At 41.8% G+C, this 18,053-nt stretch overlaps 1 protein-coding gene across 2 annotated transcripts in view; it reads left to right on the top strand.

Annotated features, from left to right (window-relative positions):
• Positions 1-18,053, top strand: part of LOC308073539 (titin-like) — a 248,000-nt gene that overhangs the window by 111,941 nt on the left and 118,006 nt on the right. For both annotated transcript variants that reach the window (XM_080412477.1, XM_080412476.1), the window contains 18 exons: positions 1,872-1,916; positions 2,433-4,043; positions 4,612-4,665; positions 5,175-5,570; positions 6,511-6,789; positions 7,410-7,679; positions 8,354-8,493; positions 9,053-9,179; positions 9,967-10,236; positions 10,533-10,799; positions 11,207-11,470; positions 12,103-12,242; positions 12,984-13,110; positions 13,381-13,647; positions 13,775-14,038; positions 14,611-14,877; positions 16,045-16,184; positions 16,556-16,682. In XM_080412477.1, the coding sequence (XP_080268603.1) occupies positions 1,872-1,916; positions 2,433-4,043; positions 4,612-4,665; positions 5,175-5,570; positions 6,511-6,789; positions 7,410-7,679; positions 8,354-8,493; positions 9,053-9,179; positions 9,967-10,236; positions 10,533-10,799; positions 11,207-11,470; positions 12,103-12,242; positions 12,984-13,110; positions 13,381-13,647; positions 13,775-14,038; positions 14,611-14,877; positions 16,045-16,184; positions 16,556-16,682 (5,055 nt within the window). The remainder of the gene's footprint in view (positions 1-1,871; positions 1,917-2,432; positions 4,044-4,611; positions 4,666-5,174; positions 5,571-6,510; positions 6,790-7,409; positions 7,680-8,353; positions 8,494-9,052; positions 9,180-9,966; positions 10,237-10,532; positions 10,800-11,206; positions 11,471-12,102; positions 12,243-12,983; positions 13,111-13,380; positions 13,648-13,774; positions 14,039-14,610; positions 14,878-16,044; positions 16,185-16,555; positions 16,683-18,053) is intronic.

Genomic DNA, 18,053 nt, shown 5'->3' with positions numbered 1-18,053 from the left:
CACCTTGTCTTCCTCCGTGTCATCTCAGGAACCGATCTATTTCACTCCTCCTCCTCATCATTTCGTCATTTCAAGAGTTATCGTATCATATCACCCATTTTGTTCGGGGCACAAACTTGTCTTCTTGCTCGCTGTGAAGCGCATTCATAGTGAAGTCATGCTGTCGAATGAGACAGTCTCTTCCTTTCATGTTTTTGTTGGTCGATGTCTGAGCCATCTCACCTGAGTATGGGTTCGTATTATTTGTTGGAGTCTTATTGTTTGTGTTTCGGTGTCAATACGTCCATCTTGTTCCATTGCCTTGGACAAATCTAATCTAATCTAATCTAATTATCCGTAAATGTTGTCAAGTTGTAAAAGAGGTGGCTTCAAAAAAGACAACAGAAGAAAGGGTATAGCAGGAAGACACCCTTACTCCACCTCCAAATGTGTGTGTTGACTGCATGTATGTTCTATGTCATGTGTGTTTTCTTGTGTGTATGTCAGTGTTCACCCCATCTGTTGTAATGTGATTCTGACTGAGGTGTGGTTTTGTTATAGTTCCAGTGCAGGAGCTGGAGTCTCCCCCACAAGCTAGAGAGGCACTGCTAAAGACTGCCAGTCCCCCATCAGGTAGCAGCATCTTTTAATGGGTTTCACCTTTTCTAATGTGGTGTCTTTTAAAAAGGCATTCGGAACTGAATGTCGATCTTAAGTAAATTAAAATCTTTAACACTGTTCTGAAGCTACTCAAGATGCCATTCAAGCTCCTGAAGATATCAAACCATCAGTGACCAGAGTTCAAGGCCAGAAAGATACTGAGAGAAGAGACGCCAAGACAGGTACAAACCTGGTGTTTACAGCCAAACAACTAACCTCTTTGTGATCTGAATATCTTAAAAACATGTCCAACAACTACACATTAGAGATTACAGTAGTTGCACTAGCAGAGATTCAATGTAGTGTATTTGTTTGTGGCACACATTCTATGTTGTACGTGAAGCGAGCACATCACAGGCTTCGGTAAAGTTTGTTAAAGAAACCAAAATGCTGAAGTCATTGATGAAACTAAGAAAGTGGAAAATTACTTCATAACAACAGATGTATATAACCAATGACAAAAGCTACGCTTCCCTGACGTCTTGGTGTTTTAGAATTAAAATCTGTTCTTCAGTTCCCAACTTGGGGATTTACTCTTTATGTGGCATACACTTCACTTCAGTCTGGTCTTTTTATACTTGAAGTGACCAGGCCTGTGTCGAAGGCTGAAGAGCCTAGCAAGAAGGCTGAAGACAGAGACCAAGATATAATGATAGAGGAACTAGCTCCAGTGACAGGTAGAGGAACTCAAGTGGAGGAAATAATTGTTTTGGACATTTTCAGGTTCTTGTCATGTTCTTGTCATGTTGTCATGTTGTCGAGCTTCTGTTTATTGTCACTGTGAATGTTGGCAAGTCATCACGTCAGTTGTATGTCTTCTTTGTCTAGTGTGGTGTTTTCTTTACATGTCTTGCTACAGTATCTTAGCCGGGTGACTTCCCAGCTAAGATATAGATTCATGTTGTCTGTCCTGAATGAAAGCAGTCAGAGCATGCAATTGTTCTCCTGATACTGACTTGATATAACAGTTGAATAACAGTTCACCACTTATTTTCTGATTGGTTGTGATTTGAAGCAGCTGCAGTTTAAGGTCAAATCCAATGCCAATCTGCACTCTGCAGGGTCATCATTATACAGAATGTGAATCACATTCATACTCTGTTGATACCCTCAACTCTTAAGATGGCAAAGTCTTAGTTTCTGTAAGATCTTTCCATTTTGTATCACTGAATTTTTTCCTCCGCTGATTAAATGTCTAATGAATTATTCTGTGGACTATACCTCTGTACTAGATGAAACCAAGGGACCAGTGCAAACACCTGGGGGCGTGAAGAAAGGTAAGAATATTATTATTATTATTATTATTATTACATTGCTGGCTCTTCATATATTCAACACATTATACAAGGAGAGTAAACATATAAGAAACTATAGATGGCCACTTGTGATTAGCATGCTAAGCATACAATACATACACACACACTTATTTGTTTACAGAGATGTATGTGTCTATCTGGTGTCTGTTTGTACTGTATGTATATGTTCTGTTCTGTTCTGTTTGTTTTATACTGCATGATTAAAAACACCCGCTAGGGTTAGACCCTTTCTTTATTTTTACGCCGTGGCTCTATGGGAGTCAAGGCGTCAAGAGGGTCAGTCTGTGCGTCTGTCTGTCTGTCTGTCTGTCTGTCTGTCTGTCTGTCTGTCTGTCTGTCTGTCTGTCTGTCTGTCTGTCTGTCTCTTTTATATCAATATTGTATGTAAATTGTAGGTGCATCCAATGTTATTGAACCTGAATTGTTATACATGTTGTCTTCATGTTATGAGTAACATGAACACCTTTGCTGCCTTAGAAATGCTTCTGCCCAAAAAAGGTAAACTTCAGACGGAAGTGGATGGGACATTTGTGATTCCGACTTTGAAGAAGACACCAAGGGTCGTTAAAGAACTGGAAGAGGAAGAGGAAGCCATCAAACTGAAAAAGATTCCATCGGTTCCATTTGCAGAGATCGAAGAAGAAGGCAAACCTAGGAAAGTCACCGCGACCACAGTGTTTGATGTTGAAGAGATGGTGCGTGAGGAAGCCATTGAGTTGTCAATAGGCACCAGGATATCTGTGGAGGAGAGGGCATCCAGGGAGAAAACCCCTCTGGAGAGAAAGCCACAGATTAAAACTGCTAAAGAAGTGGAACCAAAAGACTCACCCAAAGATGCATGGAGCCCCCGGAAGGTCACCCCTAAAGATGCCAAACCAGATGATAAGATTTCTCTGAAGAAAACTCCCAGGACTCCAAAAGAGGAGGAACCGTCCCCACCAACTGAAGCCTTTAAAAAGGTGAAGAAACTGCCTTCAGATGAAGCGGAACAAGAACCAGTTAAACTGAAGCCATTTGACAGACCTGTAAAACCAACAGAGGAGTTGGAGAAAGACAAGAAAGAGAGACCAGACAGAGACACTGTGCCCTTCCAGAAGGGGGAGAGGTCTCCCAGGGAAGAGGAGCCTAAGGAACCTCATAAGACACCTGATCAAGTTCCTGAAGAAAAAATGGAACCAGCAGCCAAGGTGCTGAAACCAGGAGATAAAAAGAAAACTCCAGTGAAAGAACCAGAAGAAGACAAGGCACCAACCAAAGTAAGAAGAATCCCAACACAGGAGCATGAGATGGATGGTGTCAAACTGAAGCCCTTCGCCACACCATCCAAAGAGGCAGAAAAGCCTGAGAAGAAGAAAACACCAGAGGAGAAAGACGGGAAGCCCATAGATGATAGACGACTCAGTCGAAGTCCCAGAGATGAAGTGCCAAGAGAACAAGAACCTGTAGCCCGTCCGAAGAAGAGTGAAACACCTGAAGCTCCTGAGAAGAAGCCTGAGAAGGTGAAAGAGGCTGAGCCTACTCCGGTGCAGAAGTTGGAGTCTCCTAAACTAGCTCCTATTAAGAAATTTGAGAAGAGTCCTGAGGAGACCAAGCCACTTCAGCTGAAGAAGGGGGTCACTCCAAAGGATAAGAAAGAGAAGGAGGAAGTACCGTTGAAACCTTTTGAACAAAAGGTCCAACTGAAAAAGACTCCGTCTCCCAAGACTGAGAAGCCTAAACCTAAAGAACTGGAGTCTGTTCCAATGGAGAGGAAGCGAACTCCCAAAGCAGTTTCTCCTAAAGACTCCATTAAATCAGTTTCTCCTAAAGATTCCATCGAAGCAGTGACTCTGAAAAAGACCCCTAGGAAAGGGTCTCCAGACGAGGAGAAGGCTGCAGAGCCACAGAAGAAGCCCATGGTGAAGGAGGTGTCTCCTGGAGCCGTGCAAATGCGGAAAGTCCCCACCCAGCAGGAGGAGGAGGTGGAAGAGGAGGAGCTCGAGGTAGAGCAGGAAGAGGATGAGGCCTGGGGATGGGAGATGGTTCCTTCTGAGGACTGGGAAGGTGAACTAGAGGATGCCACGGAGTGCCCAGGGGTGGGCAGGAGAGGTGAGACAAGATGGCTGCCTCAACTCACTGGGGTGACGGCTGAGAGCTCCCCCTGCCTTAATCCCCTCAATAACCTCAACTCATCTCCATCCATAATGCCTCCCATCTAAATAAATGTTGACCGCCAGCATTTGTTCACGTGCGATCTTTATGTGTTTGTTTGTCAACGTCAAATATAATTTCATATTTCATCAACCCATCTTTGTCAAACTCATCATCATAATCGTCATCATCATCATCATCATCATCATGTGTCTTATCATCTTCGTCATGTCATATCCATCCAAGTCTTTTTGTCATTTCAACATTATCTGTATTTGTCATTTGTCGTTTGTTTCCATCGTATTCCTGTGCACGTGTTGTGTTCTGTGTTTTCTGTATTGTCATGTACCTCTGTCCTCCATTCATACTCATCATCATTATCATCATTATTACCATCACACTCATTATGTGGCATTATAATCCTCCTTTGGAGTGGACGTTACATGTTCCCCTGGTTGTAAGAGATCAACATTAGTCTATCCATGCAGTATTATACCTGTTACTCATTGAATGTGTTTCTGAACAGAGGGATCACCAGCTGAAGCACCTGGAGCTGCGAGAGGTAGAGGAGGATTAAAAGGTAAGACTCACTTCAAATTCTCTGTGTACAGTATTATCAATGCTTGCACATTAGCACGCCTAAATCTAACACAGCCATTATTCATTTGATCAGCTGCAGCTCTGTTGCTTACATCACAATGTACTATAAGGTCAGACTTATGCAGGCTGCCATGTTTCTACTCTTCTGTAGTTTTTTAGCCTCATTCCAGAAAACAATATCCAAAATCAGCCTAGGGTTTCATGACCCCTTAAGTGGTTAAACATTGAAAAACACTTGCAAAAATAGCCATTCTGCAAGCTCTGCAAACTTTTCGCTATTTTTAAAACATATTTGAAAGTATAAAATGATGAATTGCATGGCCTGTATGCTGATTATTGGTGATGTATTAGTTATTACTGTTCAATGTTCAATGCCAAAATACACAATTAAATCGTTTTGGTACGACAATTAAATAAACAATTAAGCAATTAATCACCAAAATAAATGAATGGATTGTGACATCCCCTAACCTTGCACTTGTGTCTCAGGCAAACCGACGCCATCCCCTGGTGAAGGTAGAGGCAGGGGGGTGAAGCCCGGTGGAAAAGGCCCGACGCCACCAGAGGATCCTTTCGGAGGCTTCAAACTGAAGGCCGTCCCTCTGAAGTTCATCAAGAAGATTGTAGACGTTGTGCTGTCCGAGTCTGAGTCTCTCGGCTCTGTTGCCATGTTCGAGTGTGAGGTTTCTCCGTCCACGACCATAACTACATGGCAGAAGGATGGCAGCAACCTCCGTGAGGACCCCAAACACAAGATGAGCTCAGATGGTAAAGACCGCAAGCTGGCCGTCGTTGACGTCCAGCTGGCTGACCAAGGCGAATACACGTGTATCGCCAAGAATGCCGGCAAGGAAATTTCATGCACAGCAAAGTTGATCGTTCAAGGTATTTAAACTCTTATTTGTCTTGGGGGAAAAAGTATGCATCGGTGGTGTTTAGGTTGGTTTTTATAATATGTCAGTCCTTAACGTTTGTTAACCACTTGAACCCTAGCGACCCGCTATTCTGGGCATTTCTTAACAAGCGAACATTCTGCAAAAATAGCAGATCTGTAAATTCTTATCACGTTGCGATGTGTTGTGAGCTTGTAGACATGTGGTGTAGGGGGAAAAAATGAGGAGACCACGTACGTATATAAACCCTTTGTGATATTATAGGGTAACCACTTAAACCCCAGCATCTGTATTCTGGGGGAAACTTTCGCAGAACATAGCAGATCTACAAGCTTACAACGTGTTGACGCATTGTAAGCTTGTAAATCGGCTATTTTCAGCAAAGATATTGAACGTAGAGTGGAAACAGAAAAGACACAAGTATAGAGCCCAGAGAGACTCCGCTCAACAACGTACTGTATGAGGTTTAAGTGGTAAACTTTCTTTCTCTACTTCAGATCTACTTATTGTACTATTAATATGTCACTGTCGGGTGGAAATGTCCAAAACTGTTACTTTTCAAGAAATGTAGTTATTATTTAATCAAAAGTTCTTGTTAATAATATATAAAATATGTATAAATATATAAAATATATTCATATTTGTCATTGGTTCAATATTTATAAAACCCACACACAGACTTAAGCACTTTCACTTTCAAAATGTTTCAGTTATGGTGAAAATAGACAATCTACAAGCTCACAACGCATCGCATCGTGTTTTGAGCTTATAGATCTCCTATTTTCGCTAGAATTGCACTCCCATCCGGCCAAGTGGGGCGGTAAAAAAAAAGAAAACATAAAAAGTTGAAATATGGATTTATAGCAAGGTTTCTGCCCGACAGAAATAATATCAGTTTGTTCACCGCGTAATTGAACATTTCCGCAAAACAGAGCTGCCCGTGGTATGGGTCAAGGAGCTGCCGGAGGAGACCTCGGCCATCAAGGGTCAGACCCTCTACCTGACCTGTGAGCTGAACAAAGAGAGAGACGTGATCTGGAAGAGGGACGGCCACTTCATGGTCAAGAGGGAAGGCAAATGCCAGATCAACGTGATCGGCATGCAGCACACCGTGACCATCTCCAACTCCACGGAGAAGGACGCGGGCCACGTCACGTGTGAGGTGGACGGACAGGAAACCGTCATGACTAAGACCCAAGTCAAAGTGATTGGTAAGGAGTAAGCAGCATGGTAGACCGGTGGTGGCCACTAGGGGGCACAATTGGAAAGGACAGGAAACCTAAATTAATAAATGCAATATGTCACCCATTCTTGAGAATTGGGACAAATCATGTCCTACCAAAACATTTCTAATTATTATTTATTAACACACTAATTTAAAAATAAGTTTGGTTCTTTATTTATACAATGTTTTGGTCTGGTTTCCTTTTTTTTTTACATCTAAACTTGCACTCTGCCAGAAAACACCCTTGCCTAAGACAACTTCAAACATTTTTTTTGTTTTTGTTAAAAGCATAAAAAAACCTAACCATGTGTAGTGATAACATAGGTGTAAGAATATACTATTAATAGTATATTCTGTCAAAGTTTTTGCCCTTTAAAAACTCCAAGATCGTTGTCAACTCCGTCCAAGATCGTTGTCAACTCCATCAGATTTCTACAAAAACATAATTTAATCAGGCATAAAAAGGTTTTAGCTTTAAAACCATAAACCCATAACAGGAAGACAAAATAGCTAGGGATTTTTTTTTTGGGAGCACATAAACAAGTGTCCAACCATTAAAGGCCTGACATGCAAAGCTGACTGAGTAACATGCATAACCTCCTGCAGAAATCATCCACGACTGGCTGTCCAAGCCCCTGAAGGACCAGCACGTGAAGCCCAAGTCCACGGCCGTGTTCAAGTGTGAACTGGTCAAGGACACCGAGGGCATCAAGTGGCTGAAGGGAGAGACTGAGATCACTCCCTCCGATAAGGTGGCGATAAAGAAGGACGGCAAAGAGTTGAGTCTGACCATCAAGAACTGTCAACCGGAAGACGTGGCCGACTACACCGTGGAGATTGAGGGACGCCCCTACCCCGCCAAACTGACTCTTGGAGGTTTATCCATATAACTATTTTCTTTTTTATCTGTATTTCTGTCTGTCTGTCTGTCTGTCTGTCTGTCTGTCTGTCTGTCTGTCTGTCTGTCTGTCTGTCTGTCTGTCTCAAGTACTGTACTTGAGTACAATTTTGAGGTATTTGTACTTTACTTGAGTATTTCCAATTTCCAATACTTTTACTTCTACTCCCCTACATCTCAGAGGCAAATATTGTACTTTTTATTCCACTACAATTATTTGAAACTTTAGTTACAAGTTACTTTGCAGATATAAATTATTGCATTATAAAACATATATTTACCACTTTAGTCCTATTTTATGCCTAGGCTATTTGAAAATTGCCGATCTACAAGATGACAGACGCGTTGTGAGCTTGTAGATCTGCTATTTTCAAACATGTCAGTACTTTTACTTTTGGTGCTTTAAGTACATTTTTATACCAATACTTTTGTACTTTTACTCAAGTACATTTTTAACTTTTTACTTGTACTTTTTTAGCAGAGTACTTCTACATTGCAGTATTGATACTTTTACTAAAATATCCGAGTACTTTTTCCACCACTGGTCAGTCAGTCAGTCTGTCTGTCTGTCTGTCTGTGTGCCTGTCCACCTGTCTGTCTGTGTGATGTAATGTAATGTAATGTTTGGCTACTAACTAAACGTATTTTCCAGAGCGTGAGGCAGAGGTGTTGAAGCCTCTGGCCAGCATGGAGGTGACAGAGAAGGATGATGTTACGTTTGAGACGGAGATCTCAGAGGACGATATTCCAGGGGAATGGAAGCTCAAAGGAGAGGTTCTGACCCGATCTCCGGTGAGACTATTATCAGACTTTATGTGGAACGACATAGGGCCCAAAGGCGATGTAATCAACCATAAAGGCTACAAATTATGTACTATTTCAATTTACAACCTTTGCCATCTTAGTTATATTGAAATAATATTGTGCTCTGGTAATCCACTATAAATCCACCCCTCCAGTGTGGGTAATCCCGATTTTTGGGATCAAACTGATGTTCCAATCCAATGTTTTTGTTTTGAACTACCTGTTTTGAAGATTTGATCCAGATTAAAGCTATGATCCACTTGGATACAGATTAAAAGTTTTGAAGTCGTGGGCCCAGGATTTTACTGTTTAACATCAAGGCTGAATAGTGGCGGGGTAGTATTTATATTGTGATATATAGTAATAGTAATATTTATATTTATATTGTGATTAGGCTGTTTTCAAATCTTGCATTTGAGAATGGCCAGGTGTGCTGCCATGCTCATTTGAGCACTGCTGGATAGCGTAATTCAACCGATCAGATTGCTCGGTCGGCGCTACCTGTCGTGTCATAGTGACTGAATCTTTTGCATGTGATCCTCAACAGACATGTGAGATCCAGATGGAGGGCACGAAACGTAGACTGACCCTGAAGGCCGTTCTGATGGACCAGGCGGGAGAAGTGACGTACCAGGCTCTGAACGCCCAGACCAACGCCATGCTCACCGTCAAAGGTAAACCGAGTGAAAGAGTCCTGTTACGGCGCTGCGAGCGACCGTCCACCGTGTCCTTCGCGGGGTTAGTTGAAATAAAGACATAAGGTCCGTGGGCGGATGTTTTTCAATAAAGTTTTTTTGCATGAGTGCGGACCTTATTGCTTTGTTTGAAATAGGTGCTTTATCTGCGTGGGTGTTTCATTCCATTAAGTATTCTATTTAAAATGAAGCTTCGAGACTAGTCACAGCACCAGAAGACAGAAGAAAAGGTTCTCTCCCAGACCCTCGACATTGATGTCCTGGGTTCCTACTGTCTGTCTACTGTGTTTATGTTTCATACTGTATGTCTATTATGTTTTTGTTTCATACTGTCTGTCTACTGTATGTTTATATGTGTCATACTGTCTGTCTATTGTATGTGATATGTTTCATACTGTTTGTCTGCATTATTTTTATGTTTCATACTGTCTGTCTATCGTATGTAATATGTTTCATACTGTCTGTCTTTTGTATGTAATATGTTTCATACTGTCTTTCTACTGTATGTTTATATGTTTGATGTTGACCTGGAGCTGAGTAACATGGACTAATGTGTTGCAGTGCCAACATGGCGTTGTGCACTTGCTGTGGTCAGTTCATTAGGTTGAATGATTCCTGTACGCAATGAGTCACTCTGCCAAGCAGTCCACCAGTTGTGTTTTTGTTTTGTTGTTGTATTGTTGTTGTGTTGTATTTTGCTGTGTTGGTGTTGCGTTCTACCGCTGTCGTGTTGAACACTATCCTAACCCTCATTCACGCCTCCCAGAACTCGAGCTGGAATTCGTTGTCCCTCTGAAGGACGTGAGTGTCCCTGAAAAGAAACAGGCTAAGTTCGAATGCCACATCAATAAGGACAAAATGCCGAAGGTCATGTGGTACAGAGGTGATGACATCATCACCCCAGATCAAAAGTCTGACGTCATCGATGATGGACAGAAACACATGCTCATCATAAACTGCTGTGAGTTTGATGATGAGGACCAGTATACTATCGAGGTTTTGGGCCAAACCTGCACAGCTAGACTCACAGTGGAGGGTAAGTGTTAGAAGACACTGTGCTACCAGTTCTAACCAGTGGTGGAAGAAGTACACAGATGATGTAAAAGTGATAACATTTTTCAAACTTTGCAAAATTATTTAAAGCAAAATATGATAAATAATTATTAAGTATAGAATAGAAATAGAAATACTCAAGTAAAATAAAGGTAACTAAAAATTATGAGTAAATGTACTTGCCACCACTGATTCTGACTTGGCCATTGTTTAATTGAGCTGGTCGCCTCCCTTTCTAAAAGCTGACTCCTATGAATATGCCCTACTAATATTCTATAGGTATGAGGCTCAAATTTATATCACCCATCAAGGACCAGACTGTGAAGGAAGGCAAAACGGCTCGCTTTGAGCTAGAGCTGTCGCATGACAATGTGCCGGTCACATGGTACAGAAACGACGCTAAAGTCCATCCCAGCAGAACGGTGCTCACTCGCGTTGACGGAAAGAAACACACCTTAGAAATGAGAGAGGTGACTCTCGATGACACCTGCCAGGTTAAGGCAGAGGCCAAAGGCATTCCGTCCATGGCCAACCTGACGGTCATAGGTAACCATGACTATATCTACTTGTGTGCCCATCTCTCCATCACCTCCAGCCACACAACCGCCTCACGTATCCATTGGTCCTCCACTGAACACAGCCCATCGTTTGTTTGTTTGTTTGTTTGTGTTCGTCCTCCTGGTATCCGTGTTTGTCGTGGTGGTAATTTACTTTCGCTATCATTTGTATGTTGTGTCTTGTCTCACCCGTCCATCCATGTTGTGTACAATATATGTACATGTGATACAGTTGTGAAGTTCACAGTTCCCTGACGATTCCCTGAGATTGAACTGATTTCATCCCCCATCCTGCCTCCATCCTTCCCTAATTATCCTAAGTATTGATATTGTTGAGACGATACAGTAAATTGCACTACATATTCGGAATGACGTGGTATCCTTCCCCCATTCCAGAGGGCGATGCGTACTTCACAGTTAAGCTGCAGGATTACACTGCGGTGGAGAAAGACGAGGTGGTTCTAGACTGTGAGCTCAGCAGGGAGGTGGAAGTGGTGTGGTACCACGACGATGCCGAGGTTAAAGCCTCTAAGATGCTGTCCATCAAAGCCGAAGGCAAACGTAGGATCCTCACCATCAAGAAGGTTGAGGACGAAGACAAGGGACAATATGTATGTGACTGTGGAACGGACAAGACGACCGCGACGCTAAACATAGAAGGTAATGCAAGATTCATCTGTTTCATGGAGATAATCTCGCCTGGCTGCCGCCGAGTGCTTTAAGAGATTTACCGCTCCCCAGTAAAAACCTCCTCCTCACCAACCTCCTCATCCTCTCACCACTTCCTAATCGCTTCCCAGTCAAACCCTTACATTCTTCATAGTGGTTTTCTGTTCACGTCTTCATCACAACTTTTCCCAACATGGTAGAAATGCTACAAGAGCTCTCCAACGTCACCATGGAGGTTTCCCAAAAAACAGTGAAGCTGTGAGGGAGCCTGTGGTGTGAGTCTGACCCGGGACCGGTGTTTAACCGGGGTTAGATCTACAGTAGCTGGAGATCTTGTAGTGTCCTTCTACCCTGTCCGGGGACCATCCTGTTGTCTGTCTGTTTGTCTGTTTGTCATATAAAACCCAAAGAGGTTCTATATAACACCTAAAGACGTTATATGCTAACTTTTCAGTTTTTGTGTGTGATTTATCTGGGTTCTTACCCAGTTGTGTGTTTGTCCTGTGTGTCTATATGTATCAATGTATGTGTGGGCGTTTCTTTTTTTTTCTTTTTTTTTTCGTTTTGTGGATCCGTTTTACGTGTGTCGGTAATTTGAATGTGTCCCCTCTCCTAAACGTCAGCTCGTGACATCAAGGTGGTTCGGCCAATGTATGGCGTTGAGGTGTTTGACGGCGAGACGGCTCGCTTTGAAGTGGAGATCTCTGAGGACGATATCCACGGGCAGTGGAAACTGAATGGAGAAGTCCTCAGTCCCTCAGCTGTATGTTCTACATCAAATACACTGATAATAACCGTGATATCTTTTTAGCTTCAGTTCACTTTCAATTCAAACTAAAAATCAGAAATATTACTGAAACACTGAACATGAGAACCCTTAAGGAATGTGTTGTACTCCCAGTGGTGGAAGAAATAGATTTTTAAGTAGCAATACCACAATATAGAAATACCCCATTACAATTAAAAGTCCTGTATTCAAAAATGTAGGTATTGGAATGAAAATATAGTTACAGTGCCAAAGTAAAAGTACTCATTGTGAATGGCCAATTAAAAAATAAAATAAAAGTGTTGAACTTTTTCAAAAATAGCTGATCTACAAGCTCATATGTCACAATGCCATGCATGGTCAGCATGTAGATTGGCTATATTTCAATACCTGACATATTAAAATAGGGCTTAAGTGGTTAGGGTATGTTTTGTAATAATAATCTAACTAGAGTAAAAAGTAGCATATTTGCCACTGAGATGTAGTGGAGGAGAAGTATAAAGTATTGATAAATTAAATGAAAGTACCTCAAAATTGATAATGTGCAATCGGTACAGTAATTGACTTAATATACTTAGTTACTTTCCAGCACTGTGTACACTACACATTCATTGTCCTTAATTCAGCGTCTGGTCTGATTTGATTTGATTGAAAGTGGATTGAACACAGTCCCGCTGTAGTCACGCTGTGATTCCTCATGTTTGAAACCTGCTCAATTTTGCTGGCTGCCGTCTGCAGGATGTTGACATTGTGGAGGACGGACCAAAGCACACTCTGATCTTTTACAACTGTAAAGTCCCTCTGACGGGAGAGTTGACATTCACGGCTGCCAACGCCAATTGTTCTGCTAACCTCAAAGTGAAGGGTGAGAGTTCACTTCATGAGTGTCTTACAAGCAGAAAACTGTGCTCTTTTTATGTACAGTATTTATCATCTTATTGAGTGTTGGAAGCCTTGTCTTTTTTATTTTGCTTTCTGCTTTACAAAAACACAACAGTGATGAACGTAGGGTAATCACTGTTGCATTTTGAAAAGTACGAATGCGCTCTTCTTTTAGCCTGGCAGGCTTCCTTGGAGTACGTCAGTGGCCCTCAGCGTGCAGTGTGTTGCTAACTGTATCTCTCTGAATTAACAGAACCTCCCGTTCAGTTTGTTACGCCGCTCAACGACGTGTATGTATACGAAAAGGATGAAGCGCGATTTGAGTGTGAAGTCTCCAGAGAAGCCAAAAGCTTCCGCTGGCTGAAGGGAACTCAGGAACTGGCAAGCGATGAGAAGCATGAGCTTCTAGTGGAGGGTAAAAAACACTCTCTGCTGATCCAATCAGCTAGATATGAAGATGAAGGAAAATACATATTTGAGGCTGAAGACAACAGAACAGCTGGCAAACTGATCATTCAAGGTGAGCAAAGAAGACCTTCTTGCTTCAATGCTCTTGGTGAAACAAATATGGAAAGGTACCTTCAAAACGGTGTCAATCACTTGTACCACATTATTATTATTTATATATTTTAATTTGTCATGGTCAGGAATCCGCCTGGAGTTCCTCAGGCCGATTAAAGACGTCACTGTGAAGGAGCGCGAGACGGCTGAGTTCAGCGTCGAACTTTCACATAAGGTGCCGGTAGTCTGGTACAAGAATGACACACGCCTGCATCCCACTAAGGTTGTCCACATGTCAGACCAAGGAAAGGTCCACACGCTGGCCTTCAAGGAGGTGACCATGGATGACACCTCCATGATCAAAGTGGAAGCCATGGGGAAGGCCTCAGAGGCAATGCTCACTGTCATTGGTTAGTCACACGATCTTATAACTTCCCGTTGAAGGAATTCTTTGATTAACCACTTAAATCCTATACGCTTAGTTAACCGGAGTCCCACAGGGCTCTGTACTAGGCACCCTCCTGTTTTCGCTCTACACTAAATAGCATAGCTGCCGGGTGGAAACCTTGTCCATGTCCAAAACTGTTACTTTTCAGGAAATGGATAAAACAAACTGCTTGTTTTCACACACAAGCTTCTGTTCATATTTTTCATTGTAAAACCCAAGAGAACAGACACAGTTAAGCACTTTCATGTACACTTTCAAACACATTGGAGCTTGTAGATCGACTATTTGCTCTACTTTCACGCGACACCCTTGCACGACGAAGTAAAATATGGATATACAAGGTTTCTGTCTGACAGGAACGATATCTTCACCGAGAATAATAATAACTAAAAGCTGAGATTGGCTACTTTTATCGAATGTTCTCCCCCAGAATAGGGACGCCAGGGTTCATGTGGTTAATCTGCATGCCACAACCGTCAGTGTGGATGCTCAAAGCAATGGCATCACACTGTGATTGTTGTGTTGTAATTCCAGAGGGTGATCTTTACTTCACCACCAAGCTTCAGAACTACTCGGCAGTGGAGACGGATGAGGTGTTTCTGGTGTGTGAGCTGAGCAAGGGCTCAGGCGACGTCAAGTGGTACAAAGACGGTAACGAGATATTTCCCTCCAAGAATATTCTAATCCAGTGCGAGGGGAAGAAACGCATTCTGACCATCAAGAAGGCGGCGAAGGGCAGCGTCGGCTCGTACAGCTGCGACTGTGGCTCCGACAAAACCACGGCCACCCTGGACATCGAAGGTAAAGCCTCCAGACGAATCAGAGGAACCGATCCGCCCTCTGATCCACCCGTCATCCATCCATACCTCCCTCTCTCTGTCACTCCTTTTCCTGTCCTCACCGATGACACAGATGTTGATTTTCTGTCACCGCTTGTTATTCATTTCATGGCTGACTGTGATTGTAGATAAAGTTACTTGGTAGCACTTTATAAGCCAACTCTATTAGCATGGTGTGAATTGCAACTTGGTTATAAACACTTGTAAGGACATCTATAAGTAGATTTTCAAACATGTTAAAATCATTTGTAGTCATTATAACTCCTTTTAAGTGTTTATAGCCAGTTATAGCACTTTGTAAACAGTTAAGAGATGATTATAAAAATGTATAAGGACAAATGGCATTTATTCTAAAACATTACAAACAAACACATTTTTCAATGTGCACATAGACAGTGTGTGCATAATTAATTACCTTACATGTGTATATAATGTTGTAAAACTATTTAGTCTTTGTCAAATATGTCATGTTCGTGTGCTTTACAGTCGATAAAGCACTTGCAAACAAATGTTTAATTATCATTCATCGTGTGTAAATGATAATAAGCATTTATAAACTTTTTTTAATTCATTGACTTGACCTTATAATCCAGACATTTGTTAGGTTTTTAAAGTCACACAGTGTAACATTAATTTTAGTAGTCTTTTTTTTAAGACATCTCTGGCAGCTCTGTGTCATTACAGCCCTTGTTTTTCAAAAAACGATTTTTTTAAATGTGGAATGGTTATTTGAAAAATATACCAGTGAAAGATTATTATCAAAAATATTATTATTACATTCTTTAATTGAAAAAAGTTAGACGGTAGGACTTTAATTTTGTTGGGTTAAAAGGCTCATAGTGTTGGCTTATATTATAAAGTGTTACCATGTGCTGCTTTCACGCATTCTGTGAGCCGCTCTGAATAAGAGTTGGCAGCTAGACGCCTGAATGTTACCCAGCTCTATATATGTTACACCTCTATATGTTCTAGCTCTATGAATGTATGCCACAGCTATGTTCATGTTATCTTACATTTAGTTCTTCTAATTTTTGTTCTATATTTATTCTTCTCAGTTCTTCCGGTTACCATAAAAAAAAAATCTTGTTCTAACTCCCACTTCCTCTGTTGCATAATGTGTCCTTTGCAGAGCGTGAGATTAGGTTTGTGCGTGCGCTGTACAGCGTAGAGGTAACAGAGACACAGACAGCCACGTTTGAGACAGAGATCGATGAGGTAGAGATCCACGCCAACTGGAAACTGAATGGAGAAGTTCTCCTCCCCTCTGCTGTAAGAACAACATCTCACCCCAGCAACTCCAAACAAAGCCCCCCCCCCTCCCCCCCCTCAAATCACATTTACCCAACTAGTTTCTGCTCATGTTATTTTTACATTTAGAAGCTGTGGGCTGGAAACCTTTCAGTATTTATAAAACCCACAGTCTTAACCACTTTCACTGTCAAATCTTTTTCAAATATAGCAAAAATAGCCGATCTTTAAGCTCAAAGCGCATCGCGCCGTGTTGTGGGCTTGTAGATCTGCTGTTTTCGCCTAGACTTGAAACTAGATTGGAGACAGAGGGGACAATATTTGATAAACGCCCTGATGTCCCTGTGTGATCCTGTATGATCCCGTCTGACCCTGTATGATCCCGTGTCCAGGATGTGGAGATCATGGAGGAAGGAAGCAGACACATGTTGATTCTGTATAACTGTCGCTTGGACATGACTGGAGCCATCAACTTCCAGGCAGCTAACGCCAAATCTAACGCCCAACTCAGGGTTAAAGGTAACTGAAGGATCTTAATTGTGTAGACTCGCCTCTTCAGACTCCATCTCATCCCCTAGCGCTAACCTCTTCAGACTCCATTTAATCCCCCAACCCTTACCTCTTTAGACACTATCTCATCCCCTAGCACTAGCCTCCTCCGACTCCATCTCACCCCCTAGCACTCGCCTCCTCGTACTCCATCTCACCCCCTAGCACTCTCCTCCTCCGACTTCATCTCACCCCCTAGCACTAGCCTCTTCAGACTCCATCTCACCCCCTAGCACTTCACTCTCCCTGTATCCCTTCCTGTCACCTTCTGCCTCCATCGATGCAAGCGATTGACCAAGATATGGCGACCATGCAGACATATCTCGGTCGCTCGTTCTCAAGATGTTGTTACTTAGGTTTGTTTTTCTTGACCACAATGTTAAGAATGCAATTTACAAATCTTTAAACAGATGCTAGGTTGAGGTTCTTTGTTTACCTGGTACCCTGGTTTCAATGTACAGATTGTTATTTTGATAGTGTATTGTTTAGAGTCTAGACTGATGCTATGTTCTTGGTTTACCTGTGATCCTAGTTCTGCTCTCCCTGTATTCTATGTACAATGTCAGCATGTGATTACCTTGCTTACCTTGCTTGTAAGTCGCTCTGAATAAGAGCGTCTGCTTAATGCCTAAATTGTAATTGTAACACTAACACACACACACACACACACACACACACACACACACACACACACACACACACACACACACACACACACACACACACACACACACACACACACACACACACACACACACACACACACAGTCTGAATGACATGTGACTGACTAACGTGTGATAATACCATGATAATAAGATGTGACTGACATGTGCTTAGCTAGATAAAGTATGTGTGTTAGGGATAGATCTGACATGGTGCATTTTTAAAAGGTTTACTTTACACAAAAGTGTGATTGGGTGGGAATTTTACAGTGCCGGCTCAGATGTAGAAAAAGTTTGTTTGTCAATGGAGTTAAAACTACTCAATTCATTTATATATTTGCTATTTAGAATGTGGGTCTAATGTCACTGTATTTGTATATTGCAAACATTTGACTAGTAATCCATATTCACCATGGTTATAATAATTTAGACATTTTAATTTGTTTTTATTTCATTCTGAGTTTCTGTTTTTCATTTTCTGTTTTTTTTAGTTTTTAATAGTTTTTAACGTGGGTTTGCTAGTTTATTAATTTTTGTGTGTGAAAATGCTTAGTTTCAGTTTAGTTTTCTTGAGTTAAAATGGTAGTTTTTGTTTTATATGAATGCCCTTAGTACAACTGGAGAGGGTCTCGGGATAGGATAGCGAGGTTTCACTTAGTTTATGTAAACACAATACAA

The sequence above is a fragment of the Gymnoscopelus braueri genome, assembly GCF_963280865.1.
Source record: "Gymnoscopelus braueri genome assembly, chromosome: 18".
Taxonomy (NCBI): Eukaryota; Metazoa; Chordata; class Actinopteri; order Myctophiformes; family Myctophidae; genus Gymnoscopelus; species Gymnoscopelus braueri.
Note: the sequence above shows the minus strand (reverse complement) of the source record. Positions and strands in the feature narration are given on the sequence as shown.